General features: G+C 57.7%; 1 protein-coding gene across 1 annotated transcript in view; it reads left to right on the top strand.

Moving 5' to 3' along the window:
* Positions 1-2,626: 2,626 nt before the first annotated feature.
* UNC5B (unc-5 netrin receptor B) overlaps positions 2,627-12,127 on the top strand; it is a 79,045-nt gene continuing 69,544 nt past the window's right edge. Inside the window, exon 1 of the mRNA XM_012762595.2 lies at positions 2,627-3,097. Coding sequence (XP_012618049.2) covers positions 3,019-3,097 — 79 coding nt within the window. The 5' untranslated portion in view covers positions 2,627-3,018. The remainder of the gene's footprint in view (positions 3,098-12,127) is intronic.

Genomic DNA, 12,127 nt, shown 5'->3' on the forward strand with positions numbered 1-12,127 from the left:
TTCTCCCAGAGACTCCGTGCCGGAGGAGGGCACAGGGGGGTTATGGAGAGATTCCCAATGTGCTAAGCCCCCCACGCTGTGCTGGAGTCCAGGTGGGAAAGCAAGGCCCAGGACACCCCCCACCACCACCACCATGGCATATTTCAGTAATTGAGAGTATTTAGGCTGAGGTGGGAAGTGGGCAGGGACTGGCAGGAGGGGAAATGACTGCCCTCCTTTTGTTTCCCTCCAACCCCACCCCAGCCCCTCTTCTCTCTAGCCAGGAATTAAACAAAGCCACAAAACCTGATACTTGAAAGAGCTGCCAGATACACTTTACCACCTAAGCACCAAAGTTCCAAGGACTAGGACTTTTGAGAAAATTCTCCAATATCCCACTGGCTTTCTGACATGGAGTGAGAGAGAGACACACACACACAGGTGCATGCTGTGGTCTCTGCTTGCCGCCCTGTCTCTGCTGAGGTTCCTGCTGAGCTCTCCAGCATAATGTCCTTGACCATGAGCCTGTGTCCAGGGGGTAGCAGTCAGATGTGGGTCTTGGTACACAAGTGCCTATATGTGCTTCCTAGTAGCAGTTACGTGACTAAACATCTGTCTTTAGAGTCACCTGCCTGTTTGTCCTTTTAGTTGTGTGTGCCTACGTATGTGTTTGCTTTTTTTTAGTCATGTATCTTTGGTATGTGGGTGTCTCTGTAGTTGGGTGCCTATTTGTTTGCGTGATCTTTCTGGGAGGGTCATTTTGCACCTGTGTGTCTTTGGTGTATGTTTTCTTGTGTGTACCTTTGTAGGTGTGCATGGGGTGGGTGTGTGCATGTGTGTTTGCAGTTCGTGGAAGGGTGGAGCTGTCTGGGTGTAATGAGCCACTGACTCTCCCATCTACTGCCCTCGCCTGGGCTGTCCCCAGCCAAGCTAAAAATAACCCACTTACCTTTGCCCACATGGACCTTTCTCAATTGGCCAAAGTCCTTCCCCAGGGAGTCCTGGTCCACCCATATCCACCTGAGTCCCTCACCAGAGAGGGCTGGGGAGGTAAACTGACTGCATATACTACCACCCCAGAAGCTCTAGACCCAAGTTCATGGGGAGAGTGTGTGTGGAGGGGGTATTGGGCAGTCCTGCCTTCATCTCTCCCCTGGAGAAACAGCTGGGACAGGCCCTTGTTGCTTCTTTGCCCTCACCCTACCAACCAGGTCCCCTTCCAGACAGCAGATCTGGCCCCCAAGTCCTTTCTCTTCCAATTTAGGAAGCACCTCTGGGGACACCTGGCCTTATTCCAGCCCACCCTCACTGACCTCTCCCTGACTTCCCTCAGCCCTTCTTGAAGCGGCCTACTGCACCTGTATTTGAGGAATGATTCCAGATCCCAGCTCTGGAAAGAGGAAGAATCCCAGGTAGTGAACAGATCCGGGCTAGGTGGAATAGACATTCCTGTAGGCTGCCTGCCCCTTTTCCCAGCCCAGTCCAGCCTGGGGAAGGTATCGAGGAGGAAGCTCCACAGCTCAGAGGGTTTCTTTCCAATCCCACTTCCCCTGTCCTCTTTACCCAGTCACTCATTGACTCAAAGCTGTGTGATCTCAGGCATGACTCAGTTCCTTCATCTGTAAAATGGGGCTATAAATGGTACTTCAGAGAGTTGTTGAGAGAATTGACAGAGATGATGTGTAGACAGAGCTTGGCCCTGTGCCTTGGCACATAGAGATCTCTGCTGATGTCAGCTGATCCACGCATTCTAAGGGCTCTGGTTTCAATCCCAAGACACTGCCCATCCTCCAAACCTCACCTGGCCCCACATGCTCCCTGGCCAATCCTTGGATGGTCAGGACTTTCCCCCAGGAATCAGACTGGCTGGCTGGGAGAGGAGAATCTTGGAAAGAGATAATATTGACACTTGTGGAGCCACTGCCATACACATCCCCCCCCCACTCAATTCTACACTCCCTTTTGAAATAGCCATCATTATTCTCCATTTTACAAATGAGGATAAAGGGAGCATCAGAATGGTTAAGTAACTTGCTCAAGGTCACACAGTAGCTAAGGGGCAGAGCCCAAGTCTACACTGAGCCCCAAAATGGCTGTTCCTCCCTTTTGCCCGCTGTCACTTTTGGGGCTGGTTTCCCACCGCACAGGATCAGCTGGAGGCGGCCCAAGGGGTCTGGTCAACAGTTCTGCCGGAGGGCGTGCAGACACATAGAGCTAACCAGGACGGTCCCAATCTATGCCCCTATTCACACAGCTGTAAGCCCCAGCTTCACTGGGGTTTGAGTGTTCTCATTCAGGGGGCTTTTTTGGAAAGACCCTCACATGTGGAAAGCATAGGGTGCAATAAAGACCAAGGAGCCGAAAGCGAGAGTCCTAAGTGTAATCACAGGGGAAGGCCGACATAGCCGAGCCAATTTTTGCAAACGAAAATTGGGCAGACTCCGCTTCCAGCCGTTCTCCAGCAGCCGAGTTTTTCAACGCTCTGGGCCCCCCCTAAGGGTCCCCCAGCTGTGCCGCCGCCGCTCTCCGACGGCCGTCGGGAGCCCCCTCGAGGCCCCCCGCCGGCCCCGCCCCCGCCCGCCCAGGCCCCGCCCCGCCGCGCGGTCCCCGCGGCCGGCGAGCTCACTGGGGCCGCGGGCGGCGGCGCTCGGCATTGTGGCGGGCGGCGGGGACCGGCGAGGGCGCCCGAGCCGCGGGCTGCGGCGGGGCTCGGAGGGCGCTCACGGGGCTCGGACGGCGGCGCCGGCCGCTGCGCGCGCACTGAGCGCTCTCGCCTTGGGTCGCGCAACTTGAGAGCCAGGGCGCAGTAGCGCGGGGAGCCTGGCTGGAGAGCGGGCGCCGGACACCCCTCGCGCTCCGAGCGCCGGCGGCCCTCCGCGCGGCGTGCCTGCCGCTGCCCCCACGGAAGGCACGGGCTGGCGCGGCCGGGCGCCGGGGAGGACGGCGAGGAGGCGGCGGCGGCGGCGGGGACGGCGGCGGCGAGACTGGGGCCGGGGAGAGAGCCCCGGGGGAGAGGCGCCGGAGCCGGGCCGCGGGAGCATGCGGGCCCGGAGCGGAGCGCGGGGTGCGCTGCTGCTGGCGCTGCTGCTCTGCTGGGACCTGAGGCTGAGCCACGCAGGTAGGGAGCGATCGGGCCTGGGGACAGGGCGAGGGGACCCTTGCGCCTCACTCTCCGCTGAACTTGAGGTGGTCCTTCTCCGCGTCGATGCGCGCAGGGGAGCGGCAGGAGCACCCAAGTTAGAAGGCAGATTTCTCTGCCCACCGAAGTGGGCGATGGCGCAGCCACTTCGCTGGGGCCGCAGGTCAGGGGGTTCACAGTAATGGGGAAGCTTCCTACTCCCGCCTGGAAGGGATAGCTGCTTTTCCCTGGAACGGGTGTCGGAGTCGGGGTCTGAGTCTCCGGGAGGACCCGCCTCCAGGGGACACCTGGCTCCCAGCGCTCCTGGCTTCGGCGCCGGAAAAAAAAAAAAAATCCTGTGGCTGCACAGGCAAGGTGCGCGCCCGCTGCCTCCCGCTGGTAACTTCCTAGTCCCGGTCCGGGTCCCGGCTCGCTCAGGCTCTGGCGCGCTGCACGGACGGGACCCGCAGACCAGAGGGAGGGTGGACAGACTTGCGGAGTACGGGAAGCGCGCGATGCGCTCTGCCCGCTGGGGGAGGCCGGGTGGAAGGGCTTTGGCTACTGAAATGGGGAGAGCTAAATTCCGCACACATAGCTTTCCCCGAGACCGCGGGGCCCGCGGGTCTGGAAGGATTTTTTTTTTCTGGGTGTTGGTGTGTTTGTTGGAAGGGGGCGGAGGTACGTGGCGATCCTGCCGAGTTTCCCTTTAAAGGGGTCACTGACATTCTCACTGTCCGGGGAACTGAGTAGGTGCGCTCTCCTCTCTACGGCGCCCGCTCTGGACCCAGCACGGTGCCTTCAGAGGGTTGGTGGGCTCTTAAAATCCCCAGCCCTCCTCTCCCGCCGTGGATGTGTACGTGTCTCGCTCGTCCTGTAGCTGGACCAGGCGTTACTGACGGCTGCGTCTTCCCGGGCAGCCAGTGGACTCACTGGAGCCAGCCTCTCTCTGGTACCGGAACCCAAGCCGGTGGGCTGGCTGCAGCCGCCTGGAGCCTCGGCTGCTCCGGAGCAGGGTGCGGGCGGGGCAGGCCATCCTGCACGGAGTCCTCTCTGAGTTGAGGCTGAGGATGGGGCAGGAAAACTGGAGCAGAAAGGACGCGATGACGCTGTCCCTCCTCACCACCTTCCGCTGCGATGTTGACATCCGCCCTTCCCCCACCCCCACAGCCAAAGATTGCTCGTTTTTTGGAATTAATAATTCCCACGGCCAGGAGTGAGGGCTTGGTTTTAGCACCTCACTTTTTTTTTTTTTTTTTTTTTTTGCAAGCCCTGTACTGTAAAGTTACGCCACTCAATCATTTGATCCAAGTTAATTATGATTTGGGCAGACTCTGGTATTTACAGCAGTGTTTTGAAGTTGGAAGGTAATGATGGGGAGGGGGCAGGCCGGCTGCTGAATTGACCGACCTTGTTTTAAAGGGCGTTAGTTAGACGTGGGAGGGAGGGCCTGGGACGGGGTGTTGGTTTCTGGTTTGAGGGTGTTTAAGGAGGTAATTGAAGAACTTAAGTCTCTGTAAATGGCATATGGGCAGGGTTGAGTCTTGGGAAACTGTTTCTGAACCAGCAGGGCAGTGGGATCAGGAATAAATCCTGAGGTTACTGGGAGTTGGGGGCGGGGGAGGCTCTGGTAGGCAGGAGAAAGACAAGACTGGTTGCCCCGTCGTTCTCTGGCTGGGTGGGCTTGGCCAGGAAGGCTGGAGGCGGCCTGCCTTTCCCGCTTAACAAAGCAGCCAGCCCCCACCTTCCCCAGAAGAAACCCCAGGCCCAGGGCTTTGATGGATTTGGGCACCAACGGTGCCCAATGAGAAATGGCCTCTAATACCCGGCTTTGATTTCTCACTAGCGAGCAGAAGCGGTGGTGTTGGAATTGTGCTCATTACTTAGCGCGGCAGGAGCGGCCTGCCCACCAGCCTGGAGAGGGGCCAGCTGGTGGGGTTGGCCTGCAGCCTTCTCATTGCCCAGAATGTATGGCCCTTAGAAACCTGCCTTCTGAGAGGGGACATGCCACTCCCTCCCACACAGTCTCTTTTCTCCAATGCCACAGGCACAGAGCATCTTTCTTTCAGATGTTCTTTGGACTTTTCCAGTGGATCCCTCATGAATCCCATTTTACTGACGGGGAAAACCAAGGCCAGCGTGCTGGCTTTCCCCAACTCTCGCCTTCACTCGACCACAGATCGAAGACTTGCATGCAGGGCTCCTGTCCAGTAGCCAGGCTGATGCAGACCCCGTTGGATCCTTCCTCCCGTCCTCATCCACCCCTCTGCCGTCAGCCTCAGATTGAGCTAAGGCTGGGAAGGCCGTTTCTACAGAGAGGGCTCTTTCCTGGGCGTGTCCCAGCTCCCCTCAAGTGATGGGCACCTCTCTCTTTTCCCCCATGAATATGGGAATGAGCTCCCCTTAATAGCACCAAGAATTTTTTTAAGCCATAAAATAAGTCTGTTGGTGGACAAATCAAAACTGGAACCATAAAACCCCAACCCTACAAGGAGATGTCAGCAAGTGACTGGCCAGGAGAGGCCACTTCAAAAGCTTTAGTTGGCCCTGGAAATCTCCTCCCACCTGAACCCTCAGCCCTTCCTGGAGCTTTTAATGAGCCTTTCCTTGGCCTCTGGCTGGGATGGTTGAGAAGGAGCAGAGGTGTCATGATAATTCTTCTCTTTAAAGTGCAATTAAAACCAGAGTTTTTCTAGCATCTCTGCTTGGTGTGCGTGTGTATATGTGTGTGTGAGTGTGTGTGATGGGCTGTCCTCCTTGTCGCCCTCTACACTCACTCTAGCAAACACCCATCTCACTTAAACAAATGGAAAGTCAAGTGTCTTAATGGGTTTTCTCATTAAAATGAAAGTACCCCTGCAGGGGAGGTATTTCTCCTACTATCCTCTCCTCTGCCTCTTTCCCCTCCCCACCACCAAACAGGAAGTTCTGTAGGATAAAATTTAAAATAAAAATTCCTCTCGTTTCCAATCCACTTATTTCACTGTTGAAGCTTTGGGACAGGCCCAACTTGGGCGGCATCACATTGGGACTTGGGGGTCATATTGGGACTTGGGGATCATATTGAGACTTGAGGAGTCATATTGGGACTTGGGGGTAGAGCCAGGATTTGAGCTCGGGCCTCACAAACGTCAGTCTAGTGCTTTGGGCTCCTTCATTCCACCTGGGCTGGAGATCCACAGTCATGGTTCCGAAGTTGAAGCGCCACCTAAGGCAGGCAGCTACAGTTAAGATAGCTTTGCTAGACTGGACTTGTAGCTGGGTGGGGGAAAGCATGGACACAGGAGAGGTGGAAGGGGCAGGGCCAAAGGACAGCAGTGAAGCTCTGAGACCAGGCAAGTGCCCAGAGGTGTTCCCGGTCCCCCTGCCCCCCAAGCATTGATCTTCTGAGCCACTACCTTGTCCTGGGGAAGTTCAGACAAATCACAAGCCAAACTCCCCTGGGCTGCAAATGTTAGCATTTTAGAGCTCTGCACCCATTTGTATATTGGGGACAGAATATGTTTTTAGTTTTTATTTTGAAGCTTTGGGAGCCAATGCCCTTTCCATCCCTCTTTGTTATTGAGTTTCTCCTGGACTGAATGAAGGTCCTGCCACCCCAGTCGCAGGATGTCAGGCCTAAGATGGGGTCTGCCTCCCACCTGCCCTTCCCTGAGCCACTGGAGGTTTTCTCAGGAGGGTTGGGGGCTGCCTAGGATTTCAGGGGTGATGGGGGGAGATGGATCCCTCTACTCCCAGTGCTTAGAGAGCAAGGTCAGGGTTTCTGAAGGGACAGTCCTGAGAGCCTTCCCCAGGGCCTGCCAGCTACACAGAAGGTATTTTGAACCTCAGGGCTAGGGTTGGTTCAAAAAGAGACAACTTGGAGCCCACTGAGGCCTGCAAAAAAAGGGTGGAGGGGCCGGGTGTTAGAGTGGGACTTGGGGTTGGTGGCCCTAGGCCCAGGACAGCAGCTGCCCCAGAGGGCAGGGAGGAGAGAGCAGCCCCAGGCCAGAGCGCTTCTCTTGGCATCCTCCTCCTTCTCACCAGCTTTCTAAACAGCTTCCACAAATAGAGTCATTAAAGCTGTGAAGGCAAAATGAAACCAAACAAGTGTGTTCTGTGCTTTTCTGTTTCTTTTCTTTTCTTTTTAAGGAAATTTAAAGTACCGTAATTAGAATAATACCGGGAGAGGGCAGTTTGCGCAGGCCAGGGCAGGGCGCGCCCCTCCGCTGGAGCGGGGCTCCCAAGTTGGGGCTGGGGCGCCACCTCCTGCCCCCTTCGGGCCTGCGCTCCACCGAGGCGCCGCGTTTTGGTGAGCCCGGGGCCAGGTGAGCCCCTCCTGGGGCTTTTTGGGAGAAGGCTGGCACCGGAGCTGGGTGGCGCTGGCTTGGAGCTCCGGCCGGCCAGGCGCGGCGCCCCCGCGGGCAGACAAGCCCGGGCGCAGCGCGCTCAGCCACAGGTCCCCACGGCGCCCTTTCTCCTGGCTCCTGCCTTCCGCGATGCTAATAGCAGCGAAAATATTTGCTGAAGTGCAGGCATAAATCAGCCGGCTCCCCGCCCCCCCCCCTTTGTTTCCTCTTTATTCCCTCCAAAAGCACTGGGGGGTCCATTTCCCCTTCTGGGCAAAGCTGCCTGGGTAGCCCCTCCGCAGCTGGGGGGCTGGATTCCCTGCTGCTAGCAGCCCCCCCCCATCTCCTGCACCCCCTCGTCCCCCTCGCCACCTCCCTCCCCAGCCGAGCTAAATCGGTCTGCAGGAGCCCTGGGAGCTCTAACGCCGTCACCGCCTCGCTGAGCCCCCTCCTTCTCACCTCGCAGAACAGGCTGCCCCCAGCGCCTCGCAACTTCCCGGCGCTGCACGGCTGTGTTTTCAGGGAAGGCAGGCCTGTGGGTGTGAGAGTATGTATTAAAGAGTGTGTAGGGGCGAGCATGTGCGTTGAGGTGGGTGGGGGTGGGAGTGTGCGGTGGCAGGGGAGGTGGGCGTGGTGTTGTATTGGGTGTTAGTCTTGTGTGGAGGTGCGGTGTGCGTGGGGTGTGTGCGGGAGATGGATGTGTGTGTTGGAGCCGGTTGTGCCTTTTGTATATGGGGTGTGTGGTGTATACGGCTGCGTGTGTGTTTGGGTGTGTGTGCTTGTGTATAAATAGGTATGTGTATGTGGCGACAGTGAGTCACCACCAGGCATGGGAAGCTCCATCCGTTGTATTGTGTCGGGGATTCCTCTTCAGGATGGGACCCAGGCCATCTGCCCTTCAGCGTAAGGAGACCTCATTCTGCCCTGCACCTGGGACAGACAGCGGGTGTGGCCTGAGTGCCGGGTTCTGCTGTTGGAAAGGCACAGGAGGGCTTCCCCTGCCCTGCGCAGATGGAGCGGGCCTGCCTGCAGGTGGGTCGTGGTGCTCCAGAGGGAGGAAGGTTGGGCATACATGGGCCCTAAGCCAGCCCTTGAGCTTGGGCTCCTACCCCCAAAAGGACCTGGGTCCCAGACCCCCAGTCTCCTGCAGTCAGCTCCCAGCGTACCCAGGGCAGTGGGACGGGCTCTGTGGTTTGGAGATCTGCTCTCTGACCTGAGTCAGCTCCTGCTTCAGCTCATCTCCCTCCAGGAGGAGTGAGGGCTCCTCTGGAATTTGCCAGAGAAGGAAGGGGCCAGCAGAGCGTGAGTGAGTGGATCCCTAAAGGAGAGCCGGCAGGCGTGGCTGGGGCCTGGACTCTCAGTGGAAGCAACGGAAAGTGGACACACGCATGCAAACACACGGGCTGGACTCACCGTCCCTACCACTTCCTTGGTCCTCCAAGAGCTCCTCTGCTCGCCTAGGTGTGCCCATACAAGGGACTAGGATCACTGTAAGTCTAGGGTAAGGTGTGCCATTCTGGAGCAGGCAGGCCTGCGGGAAAGTCAATGACCTTAGCAATGTACGTGTTGCTTTACGGTTTACAGAACCTTTCATTTGTGGAACCTCACTTTGTCCCTGTGAGCACCCCACCAGGGAGGTGGATGCCCACTCAGGAGGCTGGAGAGGCAGGACCAGGACATAGGGCAGAACCCCTAAGTGGCCCTGGCCTTAACACCTTGAGAGGTAGGTCACTACTGGGGGTAGGGTGCTAATTCCACTCCAGAAATGGCATTCAGAGAGTCCTAGATGCCACATGAGGACAACAGCAGTATGCAGTGAGGAGCACAGCAAAGAGTAGAGATGCTAAGCCTTGGGGCTTCCTGGGAGGGGGTGACAAGGGCCAGGCCCTGACTCTCCTCCCAGGTCCTTCTGAGCGAGGATGGGGTGGAGGCTTAGCTAGCTGGGCACCTGGCAAGGGTGCCAGCCTGACCTTGCCCCCCTCAGGAAGTTTGGCCTCTCAGCATCTGCTCTGGCTAGAGTCCTCTTGGGGTGGGCCCTGACCCCTGGGGAACCAAGCCCCTGGCCCGTTTCCCCTCCCAGCACCCCGGTTCAACTGTGTGCGTTGGGGCCAGCCCTCTCAGCTACTTCTGACTCCCTGAGCCAGGACCTGGGGAAGGGGCTTGAGACCAAAAGATTTCTTATCCTTTGGTCCCTCTCTGTGGCTCTTGAAAATGGAGTGAGCCCAGAAATTGCTTTTTAATCACTGGTAGGGACGGTGTAGGGGTGGGGCCCGGGGAGGTGTTCCTCTGCCTTCTGCCGTGCCTCCGCCAGGGAAGGGCGGCATCCTCGGCCCAGCCACTTCCGGAGGGGAAGGCTCACTTGTCATCACCACCTCTGGGAAGTCCCCAGCTGCTCTGTCCCCACAGACCCCTCTTCACAGAGGCCCCTCCCCAGGGCCTTTGCTGCAGGTGCAAAAGGGTGCATGGCATGGCCAGCTGGAATTTTGAGGTTAACATAGCCTCCCAGCATTGTCACTCATAAACCGGGTGGCCTCGGGCAGCTCACCGAACTGCGCTGTGCCTCTGTTTGCTCATCTGCAAAGTGGGGATGATACCAATATCATCCTGATGGAGTTGCTTTGAGGATCTCACGAGCTGGTGTGTGATGAAGCCCTTAGCATGGTGCCCCACACGCAGTGAGCACTCTGGGACTGTTGACTGCACAGCCTGCTCCGGGGAGAACCTGCGAGCAGAGTCGTCCTCCTCCAAGAGAGTGAGGGCAGGGACGCTCAGCACTCCTGGCCTAGGAGTTAGGAAACTCTGGCTCTTGCCCTTCATCTACTGTGTGACCTTGGGCAAGTGCCTTTCCCTCTCTGGGTCCTGGTTGCTTGGCCTCCCTCCCTGTCTGTGAGCTTGGAGTGGGGGAGAGGTGGAAGGATGATCCTTAATGGATGTGGGTTTTTTGTCTGGTTCTATCTGAAGAGGCCCCAGCAGCTAGCAAGAAACAGAGGTAGCCGAGGCCCAGAACCACTTGTGTTTACAGAGGCCCTTCCGGAAAGTCAATATATTGACTGGAATGCCCTTGTGCGCATTACGCAGCCCTAGATGTCTCTCTCTCTCTCCATCCATCTCTCCGAAGCCATAAATCACCCTCCAGGACCTTGGTCCCCTTTTCCTGCTCCATAGGCATCTCCTGTATCAGAGCCCCAGACGCCAGGCAGGGCCCAGGAGGCCGAGGAGGACCTCACTGAGGAGCCATCCTGGGAATGTGGGGGGGAGAAGCACTTGGCCCCCATCCCCCCACCCCTCCAAGGCTCAAGGGGACCCTGTGGAATGTGTGATAGGAACAGACTCCCGGACCTGGCCCCTTGCCGTTGGCTGCTTCATCTCAGGGGAAAGGGGAGGCTGATCTTGGGGGTGGGGTATGAGGATCCTGTCCCCACATTGGGTATTGGAACACTGGTCCAGCCCTAAAGCAGGTGCACGTGCACATTTATTCAGTCTGAGCAAGTGCTGGGCTCTGGGCTCAGAGGTGGAAAAACACGGGCTTGACCATCGAAGAATGGTGGGCCTGGTGTTACTTCTTGAAGCATGAGCCATGTGCCAGGCCTCTGATGCTGGGGGCGTATATGGTGATGCAAAGAGAGGAACCCCCTCAAGCACGAGCCAACATGTGTCTGTACCAGGAGGCGGGTGGTGTTTAGAGGGCAGGCTCTGCCGTCAGACTGCTTGCGTTCAAATCCCGGCTGTGCCACCAGATGGCTGTGTGTCCTAGAGCAAGTTGCCTAGCCTCTCTGAGCTTTGGTTTCTTTATTTGTAAAATGGGAGTAGTAATAGCACCAATCTCATCAGATTGTTTGGGGATAAATAATACACAAAGGCTCTTTGTACATCCTAAAGTGCCCAGTGTCATTCGCCGTTGTCATTGTCGTTGTGGCACCACATATTGGGGGTGCAGTAGAAATGCCTGTGATGTTGAGAGGGGGCTGCTGTGGGCCTGGGTGTTCAGGGAAAACTTCCTGGTGAAAGATGGGCTTGACCAGCCCTTGGGGAAGGAGCGGGTGGCTCCCCCTCTCTGCACCTCAGCTTCCCTGTTCACGGGATGGGCAGGGTAACAATGCCTGCACCGTGGGTGGTGTGACCTGAACTAGCGCACAGTGCAGTCCTGCGCAGAGTGGGTGCGCCATTGGTGTCCATTGTCTCCCTCCTCTTCCTGCCCCTCCCCCAACCCCCAGTCTGGCCGACCCCTGCTAGGCTGGGCCCAGAGTCTCTCCCTGTACATCTCTGGGCCGGAGAGCCAGGGGGACACAGAGTCCCCACGTAGCAGCCTCCGGGTTGGCCAGAGTGCCAGGGAGAAGGGCAGGGAGAGAAGAGAGGCTGCCTTTTCTGGTTCCCGGTACCCATCTGGACCTGCTCTGGCCCAGGAGGCGTCCCCGAGGTCTGGGATGAACGTTTCTGCCGAGATCACCCGGGAGCCTGCACTCCCCAGAGGCCCGGAGCGGCGTCTGGAGGCACTGCTGGCATCAGGAGACAGGCTGAAGGAAAGCAGCTCCGTAATGCAATCAGAGGCGCCCGCCTGCCCGGCCAGGGGCCTGGGCACCTAGGCGGGATGCGGAGCTTACAAGAAGTTGAGTTAGAAATTCCAGGAACGTTGTTGCTGACCCCCTCCCCCATCCCACTTTTGGTCATTCTGGGACACAGCGAGGCAGAGTGAGACTCTGGGAGC

Source organism: Microcebus murinus, chromosome 14, assembly GCF_040939455.1.
Source record: "Microcebus murinus isolate Inina chromosome 14, M.murinus_Inina_mat1.0, whole genome shotgun sequence".
In the NCBI taxonomy this organism is placed as follows: Eukaryota; Metazoa; Chordata; class Mammalia; order Primates; family Cheirogaleidae; genus Microcebus; species Microcebus murinus.